Source organism: Carcharodon carcharias, chromosome 20 (assembly GCF_017639515.1).
Source record: "Carcharodon carcharias isolate sCarCar2 chromosome 20, sCarCar2.pri, whole genome shotgun sequence".
Classification (NCBI taxonomy): domain Eukaryota; kingdom Metazoa; phylum Chordata; class Chondrichthyes; order Lamniformes; family Lamnidae; genus Carcharodon; species Carcharodon carcharias.
This window is the reverse complement of record NC_054486.1, coordinates 85,533,215-85,554,748: the sequence shown is the minus strand read 5'-3', so window position 1 is coordinate 85,554,748 and position 21,534 is coordinate 85,533,215. Positions and strand designations below refer to the sequence as shown.

Here is a 21,534-nt window from a genome sequence, read left to right as displayed (position 1 = left end):
GTCATTAATATCTATGCAATATCTTGCATATAATTTTGTCACTAGAATATCGGAACTTGATCACTTTCAGTATCATATTCCAAAGCTAAACAACAGAGATGAATTATTCTAAAACATTAACCTTATCTATATATTGTTAAAGCTTACTACTGTACAGAGATAATGTGCCACAGGGTAATAACAGGCATATGTTACTGCAGGCAGAGTGTAAGACGGACAACATAATAGTACAGACTGGTGTGCCACAGGGTAATAGGAGTTACAAAATATTACTTTCCGGCAGTGTTACTGTGTAATAGAACCTTCAAGAGCTGTCTTCTTTTCTAGTTCTACAAAATATCACTGAACTTCTGAAAAATTGACACCGTAATTGCAATAAAAGTAATATCTTTTATTGTAATATATAAAAGTAAATACATTTGATTTACAAGATGCATGCAATACAGATATTTTTTCAAACCAGGACATGCATAAGGATTAATATGCATGCACAGTGAATCAAAATCTGTTTTCAAGACCATTAACTGCACACAAGTACTACGTGTTCTTTTTCACTAAAATGGGTAAAATCGATCAGAAGTGTGTTTGACCTATTGACAGGTTTTATATTCCAGAGCAAGAATTTTAAAAGCCATTTAAGTCTCTGCTGAGAATAGAGCATGCTGAATTAACCAAGAAATCAGAGTTGACAGGTCCATTGTTACATTATATGTGGCTGACACTAAAGTGTTCACAGTGCACAAATCAACAATATCCTCAGTGAAGTGAAAATATTGCTCCCATGTTCTCACCATGGTGGCAAAACATTACAAAATTCTATTGGTTTAGGAAATTTCAGAACAATAGAATTTTGAAATAAAAATAACACTCCCTTTGCGATAGATAATTTAGCAGGGCAGATCAAATGCCTTTTATGGAACCCACCTGGTTTTCATTCCACTGATTTCTGTCTCACTGTACCAGTACACATAGCTAATCTGAATCAAAAGCTTTGCTGTGAGACAACAGTGCATGATACATTTATCAGCTTGTTTAATTAAAGTAAATTGTAATGAATTTATTTTTCTAGAATTGAGCACACCTCAGTGGTTACCTATTGCACCATTTGGCTTTGCTTCATTTGGATAGGATTGTGGACAATATGTTCATTCATCACTGCCTGAGTAAATGGTCAAGCAGTGAAACTATCCAATCAATTAACTAATCGGAAATGGCCAAGATGATTTGAGGTTGTACAGTTTTTCACCTGTACAAAAAGGCAGTTGACAATACCATCAATATGATCACGAACACAATTCATAATGCAAAGTAATGAATATCATCAGGTTCTGGAAAACATAACTTCAAATTCCTATTCATTTTACAACAGACAATTTGGCATTAATTCTATTTATATACTTCCCTAATTATACGCATAAAACAAGATGTTCTTAAGCACAGCAATAATTCGAATAGAAAAAAAAATCATAAGTGCTAGCTCTGGATTGAATAGCATCTATGTCATTAAACCTGTGCTGACAACAAGCAGCTTGAAGGGCATGGAATAGACTATAAGCACAAACTATACATGTAGCACAACATATAGGAGATATTTATTAATTATTGCAAAGATACATTGATGAACAATGACTGGCTGCCAAAGAATCTTAAAGTGAATTGCATTAAAATACAGATATATCTCAGCTTGAAGTTACATCACTCCATGTCATGATGTAATGAAATAAATCAAGTCCTATTTATGGAGTTCTGAAAATTGCTAACAGTTAATGCTTTCATATGAAAAACAAATGGCTTGACCACTTAATTGAATCTCAGCTGTATTTTTTCCCTTACTTATTAATTGCGATATCTACAATGCCCATAACACAGGGGAACATAACTTCAACAAACGTTACATCAGTTAATCAAGTATACAGTACATGTAGTCAAAGTATTACAGATATACAACCATAACTATAAAGTGGCAGATTGGCTCATGTATGAACATGCTGCAGCAGTGATTGATCAATTCTGGGTTCATGGTAACATTGTAAAGTATTTTCCTGCAGTAAGGGAGGGGTAAACGAGCATGACACAACCAAAGTGGGTCACAGTGTCTGAGGCACTGGCCTTTAAATTTTTGGGCCTATGTTAAATACATCCCAAACTAGTGGATTGAAGTCTCTTCTGCTGACTGTAAGACATCCTATGCAAAATTATTCTGGTCAGTCTCAATCCAGTTCCTGGCACCCTAGCACAAAACATCCCTTAATTCAATTATAATAAATAAAGTCCCTTAAATTGGCCCAAGGAGAGGTGACATGCGAAATGAAAAACAAGTTGGGGGGATGGCCATGATGCATTTTGGTGGGGCAGAGCGGAAGAGGATTGGTCTGCATCTAGCTGTGCTATACTCAACTTAGTTCAGAGTGCTCTATACTCAACTTAGTTCAGAGTGCTTTACACTGGTTATTTGAAAGTGAAAATACTTCCCTCAATACCACCATGCTTTAATTTAATGAACACAAATTATTTAAGGGAGCCATCTAAACTGTTTCACACTCCTGGTTCAAAGCAGTATCAGCAGAGACCAGGTTGCAGGTTGCCTTTGCCAAAATGGTGCCCAGCAATGGGGAACTAAAAAGAATGAGGTGGGAGGAGGAAAGACTTTTTCACCTGAAGCACAACAGCCAACTGTGGACAATAATTTTAAAGAGGCGCCATCAACCTTACAACACTAAAGGGCACAATCAAATTTTAAAACATGCAATCTGAAAATGCTATTCACAGCATTGTACAGACAGAGCACAAAATTCCTCACAAAAGTATCAACCAATTCCCTTTAGACACCTCAGAGAGGGTCTGGAGATTTACTACAATGGTACCAGGATACAGGAGTTCAGGTACGTGGAGAGGATAGAGAAGCTGGGGTTGTTCTCACTGGAGCAGAGAAGATCTAAGGGAGACTTGACTGAGGTGTACAAAATTACAAATCATTTTGATAGAGTAAATAATGAGAAACTATTCCCAGTAGCAGGAGGATCAGTAACCAGAAGACACAGATTTAAAGCAACTGGCAAACAAAACAAAAGTGAAATGAGAGAAAAATTATAAAGTGAGGTACAATGATTTGGGATGCACTACTTGAAAAGGTGGTGGAAGTAGATTCAGTAGTATATTTCAAAGGGCAGTAGGATAAATACTCGAAGGGGAAAACTTGCAGGGCTATGGGGAAAGGCTAGAGGAGTGACCCTAATTGGATAGCTCTTCCAAAGTGCTGGCACAAACACAATAGGCTAACTGGCCTCCTTCTGTGTTTTATCATTCTGTGAAATAGCTTCATCAATCATTAGATAGTTTAAATATCAATTTATGGGTCATCTGTAGGTTCTCCACATCTTACTTGAAAGTGAAAATACTTCCCTCAATACCACCATGCTTTAATTTAATGAACACAAATTATTTAAGGGAGCCATCTAAACTGTTTCACAGTCCTGGTTCAAAGTAGTATCAGCAGAGACCAGGTTGTTTAAGTTAAATCTAGTTTGAGTGTATTCTCTTTTAATGCAAGACATACCCTGTCCTCAGCATGTATAAGTGCCTGCTCTGTGTATAGATTTCCAGTGTACATACAAATGTCTGTTGTCATTTTCACACATTTAAATCTATTAGAGCAAAGCAGACTGATTTAATAACTCAGAATTATTAACTATTGATCCTAAGAAAAATAGGCAGTGTCACACTGAAATATTACTGCAGGATCGATGTCAGGGGACTACTGGTATCGGGTTGTTACATCATCATGTAACCCACTGGCATTGCTGACAAGTGGAAATGAGGCAGAGTCACAAATCACAATAAAATTGTGCATGCTGTTAATACCATAGTCAGCTTTTCTTTTTAAAAGGACATCATATTTCCACTTCGCATCCTACACTGTTGGTGCACAATGTGAGCATGATAAGCTATCCTGGAAATCATAAGGATGGCTGATGAAGGAAGGTGGACTTGCATCATAAGAATATAAAAAAGTACTGGTCAAGATGTTAATGATACCTGTTCTCCACCTGCCTCTCTCACACACACACATACAAACACACACACACATGCACTGTAAATATAAGGCAACATTTCTCCTAACAAATTTTAATTTAGATTACTAAAAAATGCTATGCAATCTCTCAAAATCAGATTCTGGCTAAAGAGTTTGAGAGTAATGTTGCTCTATCACTTATGAATATCTTAAAACACAACACAGACATCATTTCCCAGCAGCTCATATATTTTTCTAGAATAGCTAAATAAAAGACTTTTTTGTTCTTATTATTTAAAAAAAATGTCTCATCAATTTTCTTCTCCCTCCCCAGCCCCCCACAAACCCCCTGAATTTTAGGAAGAAAAATAAAATTATATTCACTGTGCAATTACACTGAATGGTTCACCAATCAAAGCACTTCAATGATATCCATTCACTTTGTACTTCTACCACATCCCTCTGTGAATAATGTCACAACACTGACACACACATATCCATGTTTCTATCTGATATGTTGATTTTGTTGACCAATTTCATAAACAAATGACCCACAGGAAACGCAGCTAAATTGGTTTCTGTTAACTGATCCTGATGCTCCCAGCCCATCCTGTTCTGCAGCCTCCATCCTAGAGCCAAGAAATAGCCCCACCAGGTAACAGAAAATAAACAAAGCAAGTAATATGGCTCAGAGTCGAAGTGGTCAGGTGAAGTAAACTAGGCAACTGCCATACTATACTCAGTCCCCACTGCCTCTCAACTCAGGCCCAAGTTCCAGCCTTGCAATCTCCAAGGCCCAGGTTTCTTCCCATCCATGCATGTTGTAGCTGCTTGCAGAAATGCAAGTATTATTTGCCAGCACTGCAATCCCAGGTCCAATAATGCAGCTTTTATTTTAGAAAAAGGTCATGGAAAAAAAATTAAGATGCAAAAGAAATTGCATGACTGACACAGGGAAAGAGAGGGACAGTAGAATAGAAAGACAGGAAGAGCAGAAAGCTAACAAGGGGAAAAAAAGAGAAAATTGGATAGAAAAATAACGGAGTTGGATAGAAGCAAAGGCTGTAATAAAGAATGGTGTGCATTTATATAACACATTTCATAATCACTGAACTTTCCAAAGTGCTTTACAGTCAATGAAGTGATTTTGAAGTGTAGTCACTGTTGTAATATAGGAAATATGGCAGCCAATTTGCACACAGCAAACTCCCACAAACAGCAACGTGATAATGCTCAAATAATTTGTTTTTATGATGTTGATTGAGGGATAAATATTGGACACTAGGGATAATTTCAGTGCTCGTCACAGTAATAGTGACTTGGGATCTTATATATCTACCTAAAAGGGCAGGGATTTCGATTTGGCATCTCATCAAAGGTCAACACCTCTGACAGGGCAGTACCTCACTGAAGTGTCCTGGAGTGGGCCTAAAACCAACAACCTTTTCACTTAGTAGCATGAGTGCAACCAATTGAGCCACAACATGGCAGAGGGATAATTTGTTTTTGATGGTATGTGGGCATCATTGGATCAACTAATAGGAAGAATTGGTAGATCAGAAATCTACCTCACAAAATGCATTTGCATCCTAGGGACTTGGAAAATGAAGAGGGAAGAAAGAAAATGGAAGAAAAGAAAAAAATATGGGGTGAATTCCACCAGGGATTCTATCAATCAACTGCTGTAACTGCAGTGGAGCATCTTGAACTTTCCTCCATAAATTATTTTAAAAAAGGGAATTAGATAATTGCTTGAAGAAAAGGGGTAGAAAAAATATGGGAGTAAGCAGGAGAATGTTTGGACTAGGGTTTCTATGGAGAAGAACACTGGATGCACAACTGATGGTTCAAATGATCTGTTTCTGTGGTGCAGCATTCTACAAATGATGAGAAACTGTACTTTTTGTGAGAGTAATTTACCAAATATAACTGTTTCGAAAAAAAATCTATTAGTGCAAGGTTAAGCCATTCCCAAAGACATTTTATTTTCAGTGCATACTTAATAGTCTTGTATTGGGCAAAGGCATATGCAGCTAAATCACCAAACATTCCAAAATGGATTGTGTTTCCCCTACTAGATTTAAGCACTTCCATAGCTGGTCTCTTCATTAAACAAACCAATTTGGCCTTTCCAGATGACCTGAGGAAGAAAGTGCAATGTAGATGGGCAATTTTATAAGTTGCTAGTTGCACATGCTCAGAAAATGAGAAGCATCCGATGGATTTATTTGGCTATTCTTATTTTAGAAATCCATCCCCAGAGTCATATTTTGCTTTCAAATGAACCACGATGCCAAGTGCAACAGTGTTCATCTGGTTCTGGGGGCTGAATCACCAAAGGCTTAAAAAAGTCAAATATATACTGACAGGGACAACCTCAAGTAACATACAATTTGTGGAAGGTTGCTCTAGGTGACAGGTAATGATGTACTCATCCTTACACGGGGACCTTGTAATAATTCAAACCCACTTCAAGGCTCCTTTCAGTAATGCCCTTTGGGGTTTGCGGTATGAATCTTTTTTATTGGGCCCTTTTATTTACTGATTCTTTGAACGGTACTGTTCGTTTTCTTTAATGTACGGGTGCAGTGTCTGAAAACCTGCAACCTCGAGACTGAGGCCATGCCGAATTTCAGGTCAGATAATTCGGGTCAAGCCAGGTGAGGTGAGGTCAAGGGTCACTCGGAGGACTGGAATAGACAGGCGTGCAGGCAACGATGGGAATAACTAGTAAGGTGCCACACCTTGCCAATGGAACACCTAGCCGAATTGTCCTGGTAAATTTTAAAATTTTTTTTTACTCAGTTAAACTTGAATCATGGCGCATTCTAAAAATGTTCGGTTTTCAGACAATTCGGGCGGGGAGGGGCCATAAGACCATAAGAGCAGAAATTAGGCTATTCGGCCTATCGAGTCTGCTCCGCCATTCAATCATGGCCGATAGGTTTCTCATCCACATTCTTCCACCTTCTCCCCGTAAACTTTGATCCCCTTACCAATCAAGAACCTATCTATCTCGGTCTTAAATACACCGTAAGATGTGGCAAGCCATTCAAAAGCCCATCAACTTCAGCGGGACCATAAAATTCCGCCTTTTGGACAGCCAGATTTTAGACACTATACTGTAATATTATTGATGAGGTGTTTTTAAGCAGTATTATTCTGTGGTTGTAGTTATCACCAAAGGAAGCTCTTTAGTAGGAAGAAAATGCTGAAAAAGCCAAATCATTTCTGCATGCATGGTGCAGCACTAAATATTGACCAGTTAGAGTTAATGTGCTGTGCACTTATATCTATAGCAACAGTGATTCTTTTGTACTACGCACTCATCCTAAATACTGATTTGTCGTCGTTGTTAATATTATATCAGCATGGCACAATAATTCTCCTCCACTTAGCTAACGTAAATAGCTGTTAAATCCCTGTAAGAATTTCTCATGCTAGATAAGCTGTCTGCTGTTTGTTTTACAAAACAAATTCTTGAATGATTTGACTATTTTGAGATTTTAAGAAAGAATTGAATATTGTAGTACGAAAGAAGCCAGTTGCACAGGTCAAAATATTCTAAATGTCTGGATAAAAGGCCACGAAATACAGCTAAATAAAGGACTGTTTATGTTTAAGATTCCAGTAATGTGTGCCATCTACAGACTTGATAGCTCTTGGATTCTTTCATCTCCAACCAATGATTTTGTTCCTCATCGCCGCTGCTGTTTTGACCCATGGAAATCCATCCAATCATTTCCTTACGCTTCATACTACGTCGGTTATATATTGAGATCATTAATGTGACTTCAGACAGCTGGAAAAGAGCAACCTGAAAGATGAAAGTCTCCTTGTAAACCGGGTTGGGCTGACCACGCCGAATGGATGTCTTGCACCGAGACATCTCCTGTCCGACTGAGTTAAGGAGAGAGAGTTTCGCATATGTGTCTGTAGAATTCCAATAAAAAAAGAACAGAAGTTTGTTTTAAATTGCACCAAATTAAGGAATAAGAGCAACACAATTTTCAAGGCCACTTGCAGTAGCATATTGTACAAATCTAAAATAAATGAGCCAACTTGTGAAACAATCGACACAGGAATTAAGAAAAATAATAACACCTTTGTCTGCCAGTATTGCATAGCTTAATTGTACCTAATAAATGCTTCATGCCAACTGAAGAAGCTCCTCTATTGTTCCACACAACATTCATTAGTGCTGTTAACTTGTTCCAACAAGTTGTTGTACATATTAAGATTGGATGTTTTCTATTGAGAAAATGTGCTGTTCATCAGCCTCAACATGGGCAGGAACCAGCCTCCTAGGGATAAGAACTTGAACTGACAACAGCTTGAATCAGCACCAAATTTAGATTAATTCCGATCCAACAGACCCAGTACTCTGAAGTGAAGGACTAAAAATCATCTTGCCATTTATTCGCAAACAGGATTATAAAAGGTACCTCACATTAACGTGAGAAAACCACATATGGTCAAAATGAGGCTCATGTATTACCCACAGGAGGTCATGGTAGTTGTGAGGGCAGGGAGGTTAATTTTCATTTTCACCACTGGGCAGTAACCTGGGGCAACAGTTCACTAACCCGGTGTCGAAAAGCCAAGTGACCAGCTCCACCAAAATCAACACCCAGTCAGTGGATATGAAAACTACCCTCAATCTGAGGAAACTATTTGTGGAGAAACAGAAATTAAAAAAGAAAAGCAATCAACTGAAATGAGAGAGTGCAAATGGAGACGTGGTACCATTATTTTAAACAACATTTTTAGCTCTGCTGCTATGTTTAACTGTGAGACTTTTAAACTTAACAGGTGCAATATTATAATATTTATATATCCTAGCGCACCAACTAACGCTATGTGAAAATCACATAGCTTGTGTCCTGCCCATTTTCTAATGCTCTTCCTTCTAGTTCTTGTATCTTCCAGTGAGCTGCAAACGTTCCAGCCTGTCTATCCTTGTTTTACACAATGTCCTCAGCACTCTGTGTCTGCTTTTGCTTTTAACTGGTGGAATTATTATATGCAATTAAAGATTTTATTCCACTTTTCAAAAGTGACAACTTTAAACTTTGAAGCAAACGGTTATTCGTATAAATAACTATTTGCAATTGTCGTCCTTTCACCTAAATCTTTGAGTAGGCAAAATAATAGAAAGATCACAATACTAAGAATTAAGCTAACTCTCTATTAATAGTTTATTTTCCTTGAATTTCTCATCAGTATGATAATAAAATAATCAAAACATTACTTAGGGAAAAGGCTCTCAGGGGTCTCAAACAGGGAATGCCTTCTCAGATTTTCCAAATGGCCCCCATCATCCTGCCCCATTCTGAGAGAATTGGCATGTTATATCCCTCAAAAAAGTCATCAGGACTTCCCGAATTTTGAACATGTCTTCAGCAGGATAGTTGATCCAACTCAGTCATTCAGTAGCAATATTTAAGTTTGAATTATTACTCCCTTCAGTTTATGCTCCTTCTCCTTCAGGTACCATGTTTTAAGAGGGCGTTGGCAACCATGGACTTCCACTGGATTGGTCCATGATTATGCTTGGCAAAGTACTGCGGTGGCTTGCCGTTGCATTCTGCTGTATACCTGACCACGCTTATCACTTGCCATTAGGCATATTGGAAGAACTTACAGGCTGATAATCAATCTATTTGGCCACATTATGAATGCACCTTCCATGCCCGTGGAGTGAGACTTGAACTACAGCTTCTGGCCCAGAGGTAAGGATGCTTGCTACCTCTGTGCCAGGAGACCTCCTTCCTCAAGTTTATACACAACAGAATATGCAACAATGTTTTGAAACATGCTTGATGCAGGCGTCTGAACTTGAAAGTGTTCCTTTTTCAGCCTGATTAAAATCTTAAGTGGAGACCCATTTTTCAAAGTGCAGAGAAGTTATTAACTTTCTCACTTGCTACGGAAGAGAAAGACATATTCAACTTGCTTGGCACTTTCAAAAGATGTCAAAATCAAAATCAATCAGTTGTGACACACAGCAGCAGAAATCCTATAAAACAGGAACACTGAAATGGACAATGACTGACGATGAATAGGAAGCTTGCTGTGCAACCCTGCTCTCAGCAATAACATCATATCACCAAAGGAAGACAGAGGACTCTGATGGGGAGGGCTCGTGGACAAAATATGGCTTATACATTAAGTGCAAAAACATTGAGTAAGGAACTGTGCACAGGCTATAGTATCCAGATTGGTTAACACAATACCTTAATGCTGAATTGCCTCTGAGATGGAAAAGTAAATTAAAATACAATGCAATGATTTGTCTGACCCATTTCTTTTTCAGTTTATGGGTGGAGCCAAAATAAGGACATGGTCCATGGACAGGATCAAAAATTCAGATGGGGGGGTGTGGGGTAGATGATTTTCCTGTCTGGCTACTCATTCCCACCTACCCAACCCCATTACCCCACTTCCACAGCCAGATTAGGGAACATGCCTCGGGGCTAGAAATTCCATCCATATATAATTCAGCTTGTTGCCCGACAGGCTAAGAAAATACCATGCCTGCTACTGGTGGAAGTTCTGTTTTGGGCCTGAGTAAGGCCTCAGCTTTTAAAAGGATTGAACTCACTGATCCCAGAGGTACTGATTGAAGTCAGAGATATGGGCAGGAGGTCAGCTGCTACTTTTACAGAAAGAGTGTGACTTCCTCCTGAGGTCCCCAGCATCACAGATGCCAGTCTTCAGCCCATTTGATTCACTTCACATGATATCAGGAAAAGGCTGAAGGCACTGGATACTGTAAAGGCTATGGGCCTCAACAACATTCCAGCAATAGTACTGAAGGCTTGTGCTCCAGAACTAGCTGCACCCCTAGCCAAGCTGTTCAAGTACGTTTATAGCACTGTTGTTTCCCTAGCGATGCAGAAAATTGCCCAGGTATGTCCTGTCCACAGAGAGCCAGACAAATCTAACTCGGCCAATTACGGCCCCATCACTCTACTTTTGCTCATAGCAGAGCGATGGAAAATGTCATCGACAGTGCTATCAAGCGGCACTTACTCAGCAATAACAGCTCAGTTTGGGTTCCACTCAGCTCCTGATCTCATTACAGTCTTAGTCCAAACATGTACTAAACAGCTGAACTGAAAGAGTGAGGTGTGAGTGACTGTCCTTGACATCTGAATGTCAACGAGCCCTAGCAAAACTTAAGTCAATGGGAATCAGGAGAAAAGTTTCCACTGATTGGAGTCATACTGAGCACAAAGGAAGATGGTTGTAGCTGTTGATGGTCAATCATCTTAGTCCTGGGACATTGCTGTAGGAGTTCCTCAGGGTAGTGTCCTAGGCCTAACCATCTTCAGCTGCTTCATCAATGACCTTCCCTTCATCAGGAATGTTCGCTGATGACTGCACAATGCTCAGCACCATTCGCAACTCCTCAGATACTGAAGCAGTCCATGTCTAAATGCAGCAAGACCTGGACAATATTCAGACTTGGGCTGCCAAATGGCAAGTAACAGTCACGCCACGTTAAGTGTCGGGAAATGACCATCTTCAACATGCCTGGGCTTCTGCAATGACCCTAGGCCTCAAGTGGGTGTCATACCAACAGCAGCTACCACCTCCCGAGTGGCCCTGCCATTCAATACAACTGATGGCCTCTGATTGGTCATCATCTCTCGGCAGGCAGGACTTCTGCCCCGGGGTTGTTCATCTCAGGGAAGGCCTGCTGTTGGCCAGTTAAGTCCCTGAGTGGCAATTGATACGGTAGGCTTTCCCTGAACGAGGGGACATGGGGCTCTCGCCAGCTCCCCAGCCAACAAACAAGACCCCTGCTGCCTCCATTAAGTACCGCCAAGGGTTTTCTCTGTGCAAGTTTCTGGATGTAATTAGTTGGACCAAAAGTTGGGTGTGGTGGGTGGGCCTTAACTGCATTAAGAGAGTTTATACATTACGGTAACCAGAGACCTTCTCTTAGAGTGACTGCAGAAACCTTGGACTCCAATGTCACAGTAACCCTTAAAAACACAAAGCTCTGTTCTGAAAATACTTCATTTAAGCTGTTAAGAAGTATCAAATTACTGGCGTTTTAAATTGAAGATTTTTGTTGTCATGTTAGGATAGAAGATGCTTAATATCATAATTCAGCATCTCTCTTATTGTAGGCCGATGGGAACTTTACCTGCCTGTTCCTAAAGGCATGACACTGAATCAACCACCCATAAAATATTTCATTTCAATCAGCTTAATGTTAACTACAGAGGCTCCCTGAAATCCCTTGGATTGTGGTTCCAGTAGTTATACTGGGAACACGTTCAATGCTGCCCTCAAGGTCTGACCCCACCAAAGTTTACAGGATTAATTGGAGGGAAGCTTACTTCAATGGGACGGGCGTATACAAGCACCAATTCAAGCACATTTCCACTATCAGCTGCCTCTGGCAACCAGGAGGACTGGCGGTCATCCTTCCGAAGCCCCCACACCGAGCCTAGGCTAAGGTCTGGTCAACCCCCTCAGCAATGAAGCAGACTTATAATCGTTGTTTTAAAGAACCTTGGACCCAGTAGGGTCACATTCGTCTTTTTGAAGGATGGTGCGCCCATTCACTCAGTGAAATGGACTCTGCTGATGTGCAAACTCACTGGAGCCTGTGAAGCAGGAACTCTCATTGAAAGAAGTCTCTACCCTAGGCTCCACCTTGGTAATGAGGATTTTCCACCCTACAGGACAAACAGAAAACTCATGGAAGTGGCCACAATCTAATCTCCACCGTTTTGTGAGTATACTGGGATACAGGCAGAATTGAGCACCCAGGATATTTGGGCTGATATATTTTTGGAGGCTTTTGGGCATCTCCATCATGTGGCCAGCTACCACGCAGCAGGCTGAATAATTATCATTAGAACAGGGGTCCCGATGACAGGCCGGAAGGCCGGCGACAAACCCTGGCTGCATTTTTTAGGAGTCAAGCAGCTCATCAGTTGTCCTTAGGAAGGCAGCCCCCCGCCCCGCCGCACACCCCCCCACCCCTCCCATCCCCGGAGCTTCTGACCAATCGGAAGGTCAGCCACTGCTGGGGCTACACTTGGAAGAAGAGGATGTCATGCAAGGATGCTGCCCTCTCAACCAGGTAAGTGGGGTCTGGAGCCACTGGGACCAGTTAGTCAGGTGGTGGGGTGGAGGGGGTGTTGGTGAGGAAAGAGTGTGGGTGGCTGCGAAGGGAGACATTGCTGCTGGGGGTGGGGGGCAGAGTGCCAAAATAGGAGGGCTCCCTCCACCCCCAAGCCCACTGGGAAGCCGCCAGAGTTCACCAAGCAGTCTCCCCATGCAGCAAAGGGCCCACCTGCCGCTGGTAAAATGCCAGTTCTGGCAGAAAGAGTCCCTTAATTGGCCACTTAAGTAACTCAGTTGGCTTCTGGGTGGGAGGAGCGTGCTCCATCTTCCCTGCTGCTGGTAAAATGCTGGGTCAAAATCCTGAAACTCCCTCCCTAACAGCACTGCAGGTGTACCTACACCACAGGGACTGCAGAAGTTTGAGAAAGCAGCTCACCACCACCTTCTCGAGCGCAATTAGGGATGGGCAATAAATGCTGGCCTAGCCAGTGATGGCCACATCCCATAAACAAATATAAAAAGGACTGCAACGGGATGACACTGGACACTGCAGCTCCACCCCCTCCTCTCACCATTTTATGGCCTCTACCCCCACCCCCCAGCCCATTTCTAGAGGGCTGCTGCTAAAATCCTGCCCATGACATAGCAATGACAACTCATCTCATCAGAATCATCCCCCCTTTCAGAAGCCAACAACGTGGCCTCCCCCAAATAATGCTTCTCTCTGATGCGGCTCAGATTTTTCTTTATTATTCTTTAATGGGATGTGGATGTCTCTGACAGGGCCAGCATTTGTTGCCCATTCCTCATTGCTCTTGAACTGAGCAGCTTGCTAGGCCATTTCAGAGGGCAGTTAAGAGTCACACACATTACAGTGGATCTGGAGTCACAGGTAGGCCAGAGCATGAAGGACGGCAGGTTTCCTTCCCTAAAGGACATTAGCGAACCAGATGGGTTTTTACAACAATCGATAATGGTGCCATGGGAACCAATGTCCTTCACTTCTGTTACCATCGCATTGTGGAGCACACCCACACTCCTCCACAATACATGGGCTTCTGCAAATGTTGAAAATGTTCCATTGAAGAGCTGTAACTTCTGATGTGCTGGCAATGAACCAGGTTCAGGCAAACTGCACAATGGTATAATGTAAAGCAAATTTCATAATGCAGTGATAAAAACTCTACAGACAATATACTGGAACTGGATTCATTTCAGTGGATCTTTTCTCTTGCTGTTTCACAATATCTCAATGTCATTGTAGCCTTGTTTGATCAAACAAACACCTACAAACTAGACTGCCAACTCTCGTAAGTCCTAATTTCTTTGAAAGGATAGCAATAAAAAAAATATTTTCAAAAAATTTGATCCATGGTTCTATCATGGATTTTTTCTCTTGGAGGGTCATGAGTCTTTGGAACTCTCTTCCTCAAAAGGCAGAATATTTTAAAGGCAGCGGCAGATAGATTCTTGATAAGTAAGGCTATAGTGGGTAGGTGGGAAGGTGGGAGTTGAGGTTACAATTAGATCAGCCATGATCTTATGGGATTGCAGAGCAGGCTTGAGAGGCCAAGTGGCCTACTCCTCCTCCTAATTCGTATGTTCATATGTTCGAATATCATTTATCTATCCTCCATTTTCGTTTCACCATTTAAAAGGGGAAGGGAATTCTGAGGAGGGTACTTTACACTCAGAGTACTCCCCTAGACATTCCTTCTCCTTTACAGAAGAAGATAAGAGTTCTCCCTGAGGCAAGGTCTCCTCCCCCGATAGGCTGTAGCGGTGACACTAATTCTGGGGAGTTTTCTAAAGAAAGCTTTTGTAATCAGTAGGAATTTTGAGACCTGCTCTAAATCCTGCCAATCCCCTCGAAACTATGGACAGCATTTTACAGCCCCTGCCACAGGTTTGCAGGTTTTGGGGGGGGGGCGCCTTCAGTGTCTAAGCGAGGGGACACGGGGCACCTTGACCTCCCTCCAAGTGCCCCTTCCCCTCAAGGTGTCAGGCAGGGACCCTCGGGCACCCAAAGAGAGGAGGCCCATCAGCTGGACTCCCCGGGATCATTAATCCAGGAGACTCCATGAGTGCCCAGTCAATCCCAATCCCCGCTGCCTGTGACCTCATCAGGCCGAGAAGGGTGCACCTGCCCCACAGCAGGAGACGCAAAGCAGGCCGGGGCCCTCCAGGCCTCTGGCCTCCGCAGGACGCCTGCCAAATCATCTCAGGCTACGGATCATGGTGTCCACCAGACTGCTTCCAACTCTGATGCAGATGTCAGGGCTACATCTAGACGTAGTGGTAGGTTTAGTAAAATTAAGTACTACTGAGAGGACAAGGGTGGCATGGGTGTTCACTCAGTGTGTATATCATGCACCTTTGTAAATACAGTTTGATTTCATGATAATGGTCTCAGTATATGAATGCCTCTTGCATATGAATCTAAGTGCCCTCTTACTATGAGAGTAACCCAAGCTCCCACTCTGTGGTTGCCCCCCTTTGTGTCCCTCAGATTCAGGCTATGTTTAGCAGACTCATGTTAGTCACTCGCCCCTTGTGTTGTGTAAGGGAGATGTGACAAGCCATATCCTGGAAGTGAATGTACATCAAGATTTGAGCCTTGAGAAACCTTGCAACACACCATAGAATTATACGTATTGGAGGGTTAAATCTAATCTGAGCTGTGTTCACTCTGAGTGTGAAAGCACATGACCTGGAGCCATTATGGTCTCTACAACAACGTGTACATTTCTGTGGCCGCCAAAAGTATCTCCTTTAGGTGGCAATGATAGGACGATGTGCAGCTGACGCAGGGTTCGCACTGGTGTCTTTCACCTCGCACCCCGGCTACATGTGGCTTTGGGTACTGACCTTTCCGAGAATGAAGCCTTTGTCATCCTTGAGGGTTACAAGTTTTAGGTCGAATGCTGACCCTGCTTGTGATGTCACTGCTTAGAAAGGCCTTTCCGATCAATGGCATGGCGCTAAGGGACAGTGGAAATGTGCTCAGGTCCCCTTGCCTGGATCTTACTCCTGCTGGAAACTTGTGCTATCAGAGTGTCACGGTCATGACTTCTGTGTCATGCCGCTGTGATAGCATCCCCAAATGGAAGCTGACCACCATCGCCCTCCTCAGGTTCCTGCCCTTCCGAATCCTCCTCATCTGAGGAAATCTTAGCCTCCTCTATGTCTCTCTCTGGCAAGTGATCTCCCCTTTGAAGCACCAGGTTGTGCAGGGCACGACAGACCACGATGATGCAGGACACCTTCTGTGGAGAGTACTTCGCAGTGCCGCCTGAGTGGTGCAAACATCGTGTATCTTCAGGATGCCAACAGTTTGCTCAATGATGGATCTTGTGGCACAGTGCGCCATGTTGTATCTCTCCTCTGAGGAATTCTAAGGGTGTCACACGTGTATAATGAGCCACGACTTCAGCGGGTACCCCTTATCACCCAGCAGCCAGCTCTGTAAGTGCCACAGTCTCTCAAGTATCTGTGGCACCTGGGAGTGACTCAGAACGTAGGAGTCGTGGGAACTCCCAGGGTCCTGGCATAAACATGCATGATGCGCTTCTGATGATCGTACACTAGCTGAACATTGAGGCTGTGGAACCCTTTCCTATTAGTAAAGATGACGAGCTGCTGCCGGGGAACTCTTAGAGCAGCATGTACATAATTGATTGCACCTTGTACTCTAGGGAGACCAGTACAAATCTCAGAAATCTAGCAGCTTTGCTAGCTTCATCTGTTGTGAACCTTATATAATGATGTGCCTTACTGTATAGGGCACCTCTCACCTCCTTTATACATTTATGCGTTGAGGACTGAGAGAGGCCACATAGGTTCCCACTGGATCCCTGGAACGAGCTGCTTGTAAAAAAAATTGAATGCAGATTAAAGGCAGTCCTGGGGCTTTGCACGACCCAGTTTATACAGCCCTGCCTGCGCTCCAAAGCATCCAGTTTATACAGCCCTGCCTACCAACCCTGCCTACCAACCCCACCAGTCCTGCCTGAGAGAATAGCATTGGCAGCGATGATGAGTTGGAGCAGCGGCGAGAGAGTGCAGCAGCGCTGTTGACGGTAGGCCTACAATGTTGTATGCACCTCGAAGTCACAAGTGAAGTGAAGGTAGGCAGGTGCACACCACTTATATCCAATCGTGATTCAGTCTGGTCTAATTTCCTGCTGGCGTGACATGCAATTAGGAGGGAGAACATGATTCCGGAGAGTTGCATTTTTAATGAGCATTCGTGATATGTTAATGTATGCAAATGAGGTTTCCAACATGGATCAGTGGGTAAGTCAACCAGTAATTCATCCGCTACACCACAAGGACTGCAGCAGTTCAAGAAGACAGCTCACCATCACCTTCTCAAGGGCAATTAAGGATGGGCAATAAATGCTGGCCCAGCCAGAGACACCCACATCCTGTGAAGGTGCTGAGGGGTAAGTTCCAACTTCTTTTCCCGCTGGTGGAAATCCAACTTTTGGCCTCACTCTGAATTACCGCTCGTGCCTGCCACGATTCACCCTGCTGGCAGGCCTGGAAAATTCTGCCCTATATCGCCGTTCCTTCATTATCGCTGGATCAAAATCCTGGAACTCCCTTCCTAACAGCACTGTGGGTGTACCTACACCTCAAGGACTGCAGCGGTTCAAGAAGGCAGCTCACCACCACCTTCTCTGGGGCAATTAGGGATAGGCAATAAATGCTGGCCCAGCCAGCAACGCCCACATCCCATGAAAGAATTTTAAAAATGCTGCCTTTAAGCACAATGGCCCAATAGCCATTTCATTGTGATGTTGTAACCAAGTTTCTGTTATTAGTATGCTCTTGTGCTTGTTAACAAGGAACAGCAGCAATAATTCCTTCATTTATATGGAACTTCCCAGCCATCTAATGTCAGCGATAATGGCTAAAGTCAGTGTCTATGGCTAATGAACAATTATGTTCATATGCATTATATTAAGATGCTCATTTAATATAAAGCTGTCACAATTACAGCCAATTAAAGAATAATCTGCCCAATTTGTCCCAGTAGCTGGGCAGGACTCTTGAGATTATGAGGCACACTGCTCCTCAAGAAAATAAAAACTGACACAGTACATCTCAGCCCATGGCACAATGTCACTTGTTGGTCGAGCATTGATAGAGAAACCAGGGGCAAAACTGCACCTTCGTCACCCATCCACAACAACTGGCAAAAAAAGGACTGTGCTCATCAAGGATGCAGGATTTTAAACAACCCCTATCAATGTGAAATGAAATTGAAAGTTCCCAGACTGAACCAAACTAACGTAAGAGAGGAAGACTACCTCTGGGGTACCTTCTAGAAAACAAGTTCATGTGTTTCTTGTGCGTATGAATATTAAAGTCTTCCCTGATTCAATGTAAATCCAACTAACAGGTAAAGTACATGCCTAACCCGTCCTATGGAATTAGTGGTAGTCTATCATGGTGGACTGAGAACTGGCTGACTACCTATAGGCCGGAAATGGCTGAGGATGGATTTGGATGTGATTAAAGACCATTTGTCAGTGGCATCCTGCAGGGGTCAATGTTAGGACCTTTGCTGTTTACTATTTTATTATTGATGGGTTGATGGTTAATGATCTGAAAGTTTGAGACAATATCAAGAGCTGAACGAGAGTTGGCTTTTAGGATGCTTAACTACTGTGAGCAGAGCAAGATGTACTTGCGTTTGGCAAACAATGTTTAACTTGGAAGAGTGTGGCGCCAAGCGTGTGGGAAAGTCAAAAATGCGAAACATGCAAACACACTACAGGGAATAGAATTAAAGCCAGCGGTAATAGAAGGAGATCTGCATATTTTAGTGCCAACCAGTTTCAGATGGTCTATGGCCAATGCTGTGTAGCTATAGCTAAATCAAACAGGGCTCTAACGGTGTATTCACAGGGCAATTCACCATAATTCAAAGCATGCAAATATGTCCTTATACATGACCTTGGTTAGGCCCAAGTTAGAATACGGTATCAAATGTTGGTCTCCCAACATAGCAGGGGGTATTGAGGCTTTGGAAAAAGTGCAGATGAGGGTCACTCGACAAATTCCAGGTTTAAAACATGTTAACTCAATGAGCTAGGCCTTTACTTTTAAAACATGTAGACTTCTGCGTTGTTTGATTGATGTTTTACAACAATAACGAGATTAGACTGTGTTTATTGGGACAATTAGTCCAGCTGATAGATTAAAGAGTGCTCAGGGTCACAGTTGCAGGTTGCGCAAGAGCAGAATTACATTGGATGTTTGCCGGTTCATCTTCTCCCAGAGAGTAATGGAGCTGTGCAACAGGTTGCTGACTCATACAGTGAGCACTGATTTGCGGAATTCACTCAAGCAATTGCTGGTGCAGAGATCACTTTGAAAAGGAGATAGGTATCCTGCAACATAAAGGCCATTGTGATTGCCTGGGCCAAGGGTGGGGAAGGGATGGGAGAGGGAAAACAGAGGAATTTTCCATTTCTCTACCCTTAATCGGCCTGGGCAGTGGGTGAAGAGTCCACATGTTATGATGCCTCAGACACCATTCAGAATGGATGGTATCACAGAATCACAATATCTTTACTGTGCAGAAGGAGGCCATTTGGCCCATCAAGTCTGCACTGGCTCTCTGAAAGAAAAAGTCCCATCCCCCACCGCCTTATCCCTGTAACCTGCACATTCTCTCTTTTCAGGTAGCAATCCAATTCCCTTTTGATTACCTCAATCGAATCTGCCTCCACCACCCTTTCAGGTTTAATGGTTTTTTTCTTGTCTTCCATTTTCAGACATTCATATGCAGCCAAACTCCACTACATGGTCTTGGGAGGAATGTTTACTCATAGGGAACGTACATGTGTATGTTCTTGAAGGGAAAATGGGGAACTGTGACAAATTATGGAGAAACAAGCATTTCATCTAAATATACCATGACTGTTCTTTTGTAATGAACATTAATTTCACTAACCAGGCGGTCTGTTCAGAGCCAAGTTTCGGAAGTGACTGCCTTTGATTACTTCAACAGAAAGTCTTCCTGTTGTGGCATTGTAAGATAATCCAACTAGTAGTTCTGGAGTTCCGCCATGTGAAAGCGATTGTGTAGATGAAGCACTGTCGCTGTGAGAGATGGCAGACAGGCTGATCTGTGAATCTCCACTCTGTAAGGCATCAAAACATTACCTTTAACCCGAGATATTAAACAAACATTTCTCCAAGCACGATGGTCTAATCTTTTAAAAGGTGATCAGAAATAGCTTCACTGTGATTAAATATAGGATGGTGTTCAGTCTACAGTGGACTCTAAGGTAGTAACACAGGTGACATGATTTATCAATGCAATATCTGCACCAAAGATAAGTTTCCTATCTAGGAGTACAAGGCATTCACAGGAGTATATCTCAGGAAACTGTGGGTGTGTAGATTGTGATTTTCCATCTCCTTTAAAGAACACTGTAATGTGCAGGAAGGAAAGTCCTAAAAAAAATCATCCCATTAACAGGAACTACTGAATATCCTGTGGCAGAGCCCACCATTCTCTTCTTAACCAACTATGTTATCTTTGTGTTGCTGCTTCTGTCTCTGGGTCTCCTTGTCTGCTCAAATCTCGCTTTTTAAAATATTTTTCTTCTATCTCTAATTGTTCTTTTTGTTGTTTGTGCCTTCTTTTCTTTCCCCCCAGTTGCAAAGTAGATAATGGTGTGAAGTGGTGGGAAAAGGAGCCACTGAGGGCTGCAGGTTCCACTTCCTAATAGGAAAAATAGGAATTACAGGTCCTGACAGTTCCCTCCTCATTCTCTCCCTCCTCCTTCACCCTCATCATGTCCTGGACCGATTCAATTACCCACTATACTGCCTTATTTTTTAAACTGGTCCCTCAATCACATTGCTATCCCCATTCATTCTTATCATTATTCCTATTTCTTCTAATTTGACCTGCTAAAACTGCTTTTTTTCCCTCCACCTCACTCTGTTTTCATTAACTTCACCCTATGTTCACTTCCCTTTTGCTTCTCCCAAAAGTGGGAAAAGGCCAGGCATAAAAGTTACTCTTTTTCATTCAGTTCAACTGCTCTTACCTTTCCATCAGCAAATACCCTCAGGGATTTTGTTTGTTTTCAAAACCCATCTGTTTTTTTAAATAACTCAAATTAAGATGAGGTTACACACTCTTTCTCCCACAATGAAGTGTCAATAAATAAATAATTACATTTTCTATCAAGAAAATACTGGTTTAATAAGTGGATAATTTCCATTTGCTTCAAAAAGAAATAGTTGTAAATGATCCAAATTAGGATGAAGATATCTTAGCTTAAAATGCTTTCTGGTCTTTATGGAACACAAGACAGCAGCAGCTATGTAATCAGTACAGTCTACAATTTTTTCTCACTTTCACACATATGCACACACTGCTTCTTTAAAAATAATGAAATAAG

General features: G+C 42.2%; 1 protein-coding gene across 5 annotated transcripts in view; it reads right to left on the bottom strand.

The window, feature by feature from the left end:
• Window positions 1–4,368: 4,368 nt before the first annotated feature.
• The window catches only part of LOC121292750 (synaptotagmin-16-like), a 95,073-nt gene continuing 77,907 nt past the window's right edge, over window positions 4,369–21,534 (bottom strand). For 4 of the 5 annotated variants that reach the window (XM_041215097.1, XM_041215100.1, XM_041215099.1 and 1 more), the window contains 2 exons: window positions 20,070–20,259; window positions 4,369–7,945 (listed from right to left, as the gene is read on the bottom strand). In XM_041215097.1, the coding sequence (XP_041071031.1) occupies window positions 7,632–7,945; window positions 20,070–20,259 (504 nt within the window). In that variant the 3' untranslated portion in view covers window positions 4,369–7,631. Of the gene's footprint in view, window positions 7,946–20,064; window positions 20,260–21,534 lie in introns of those variants that run through there. The other variant, XM_041215101.1, reaches the window with a different exon arrangement.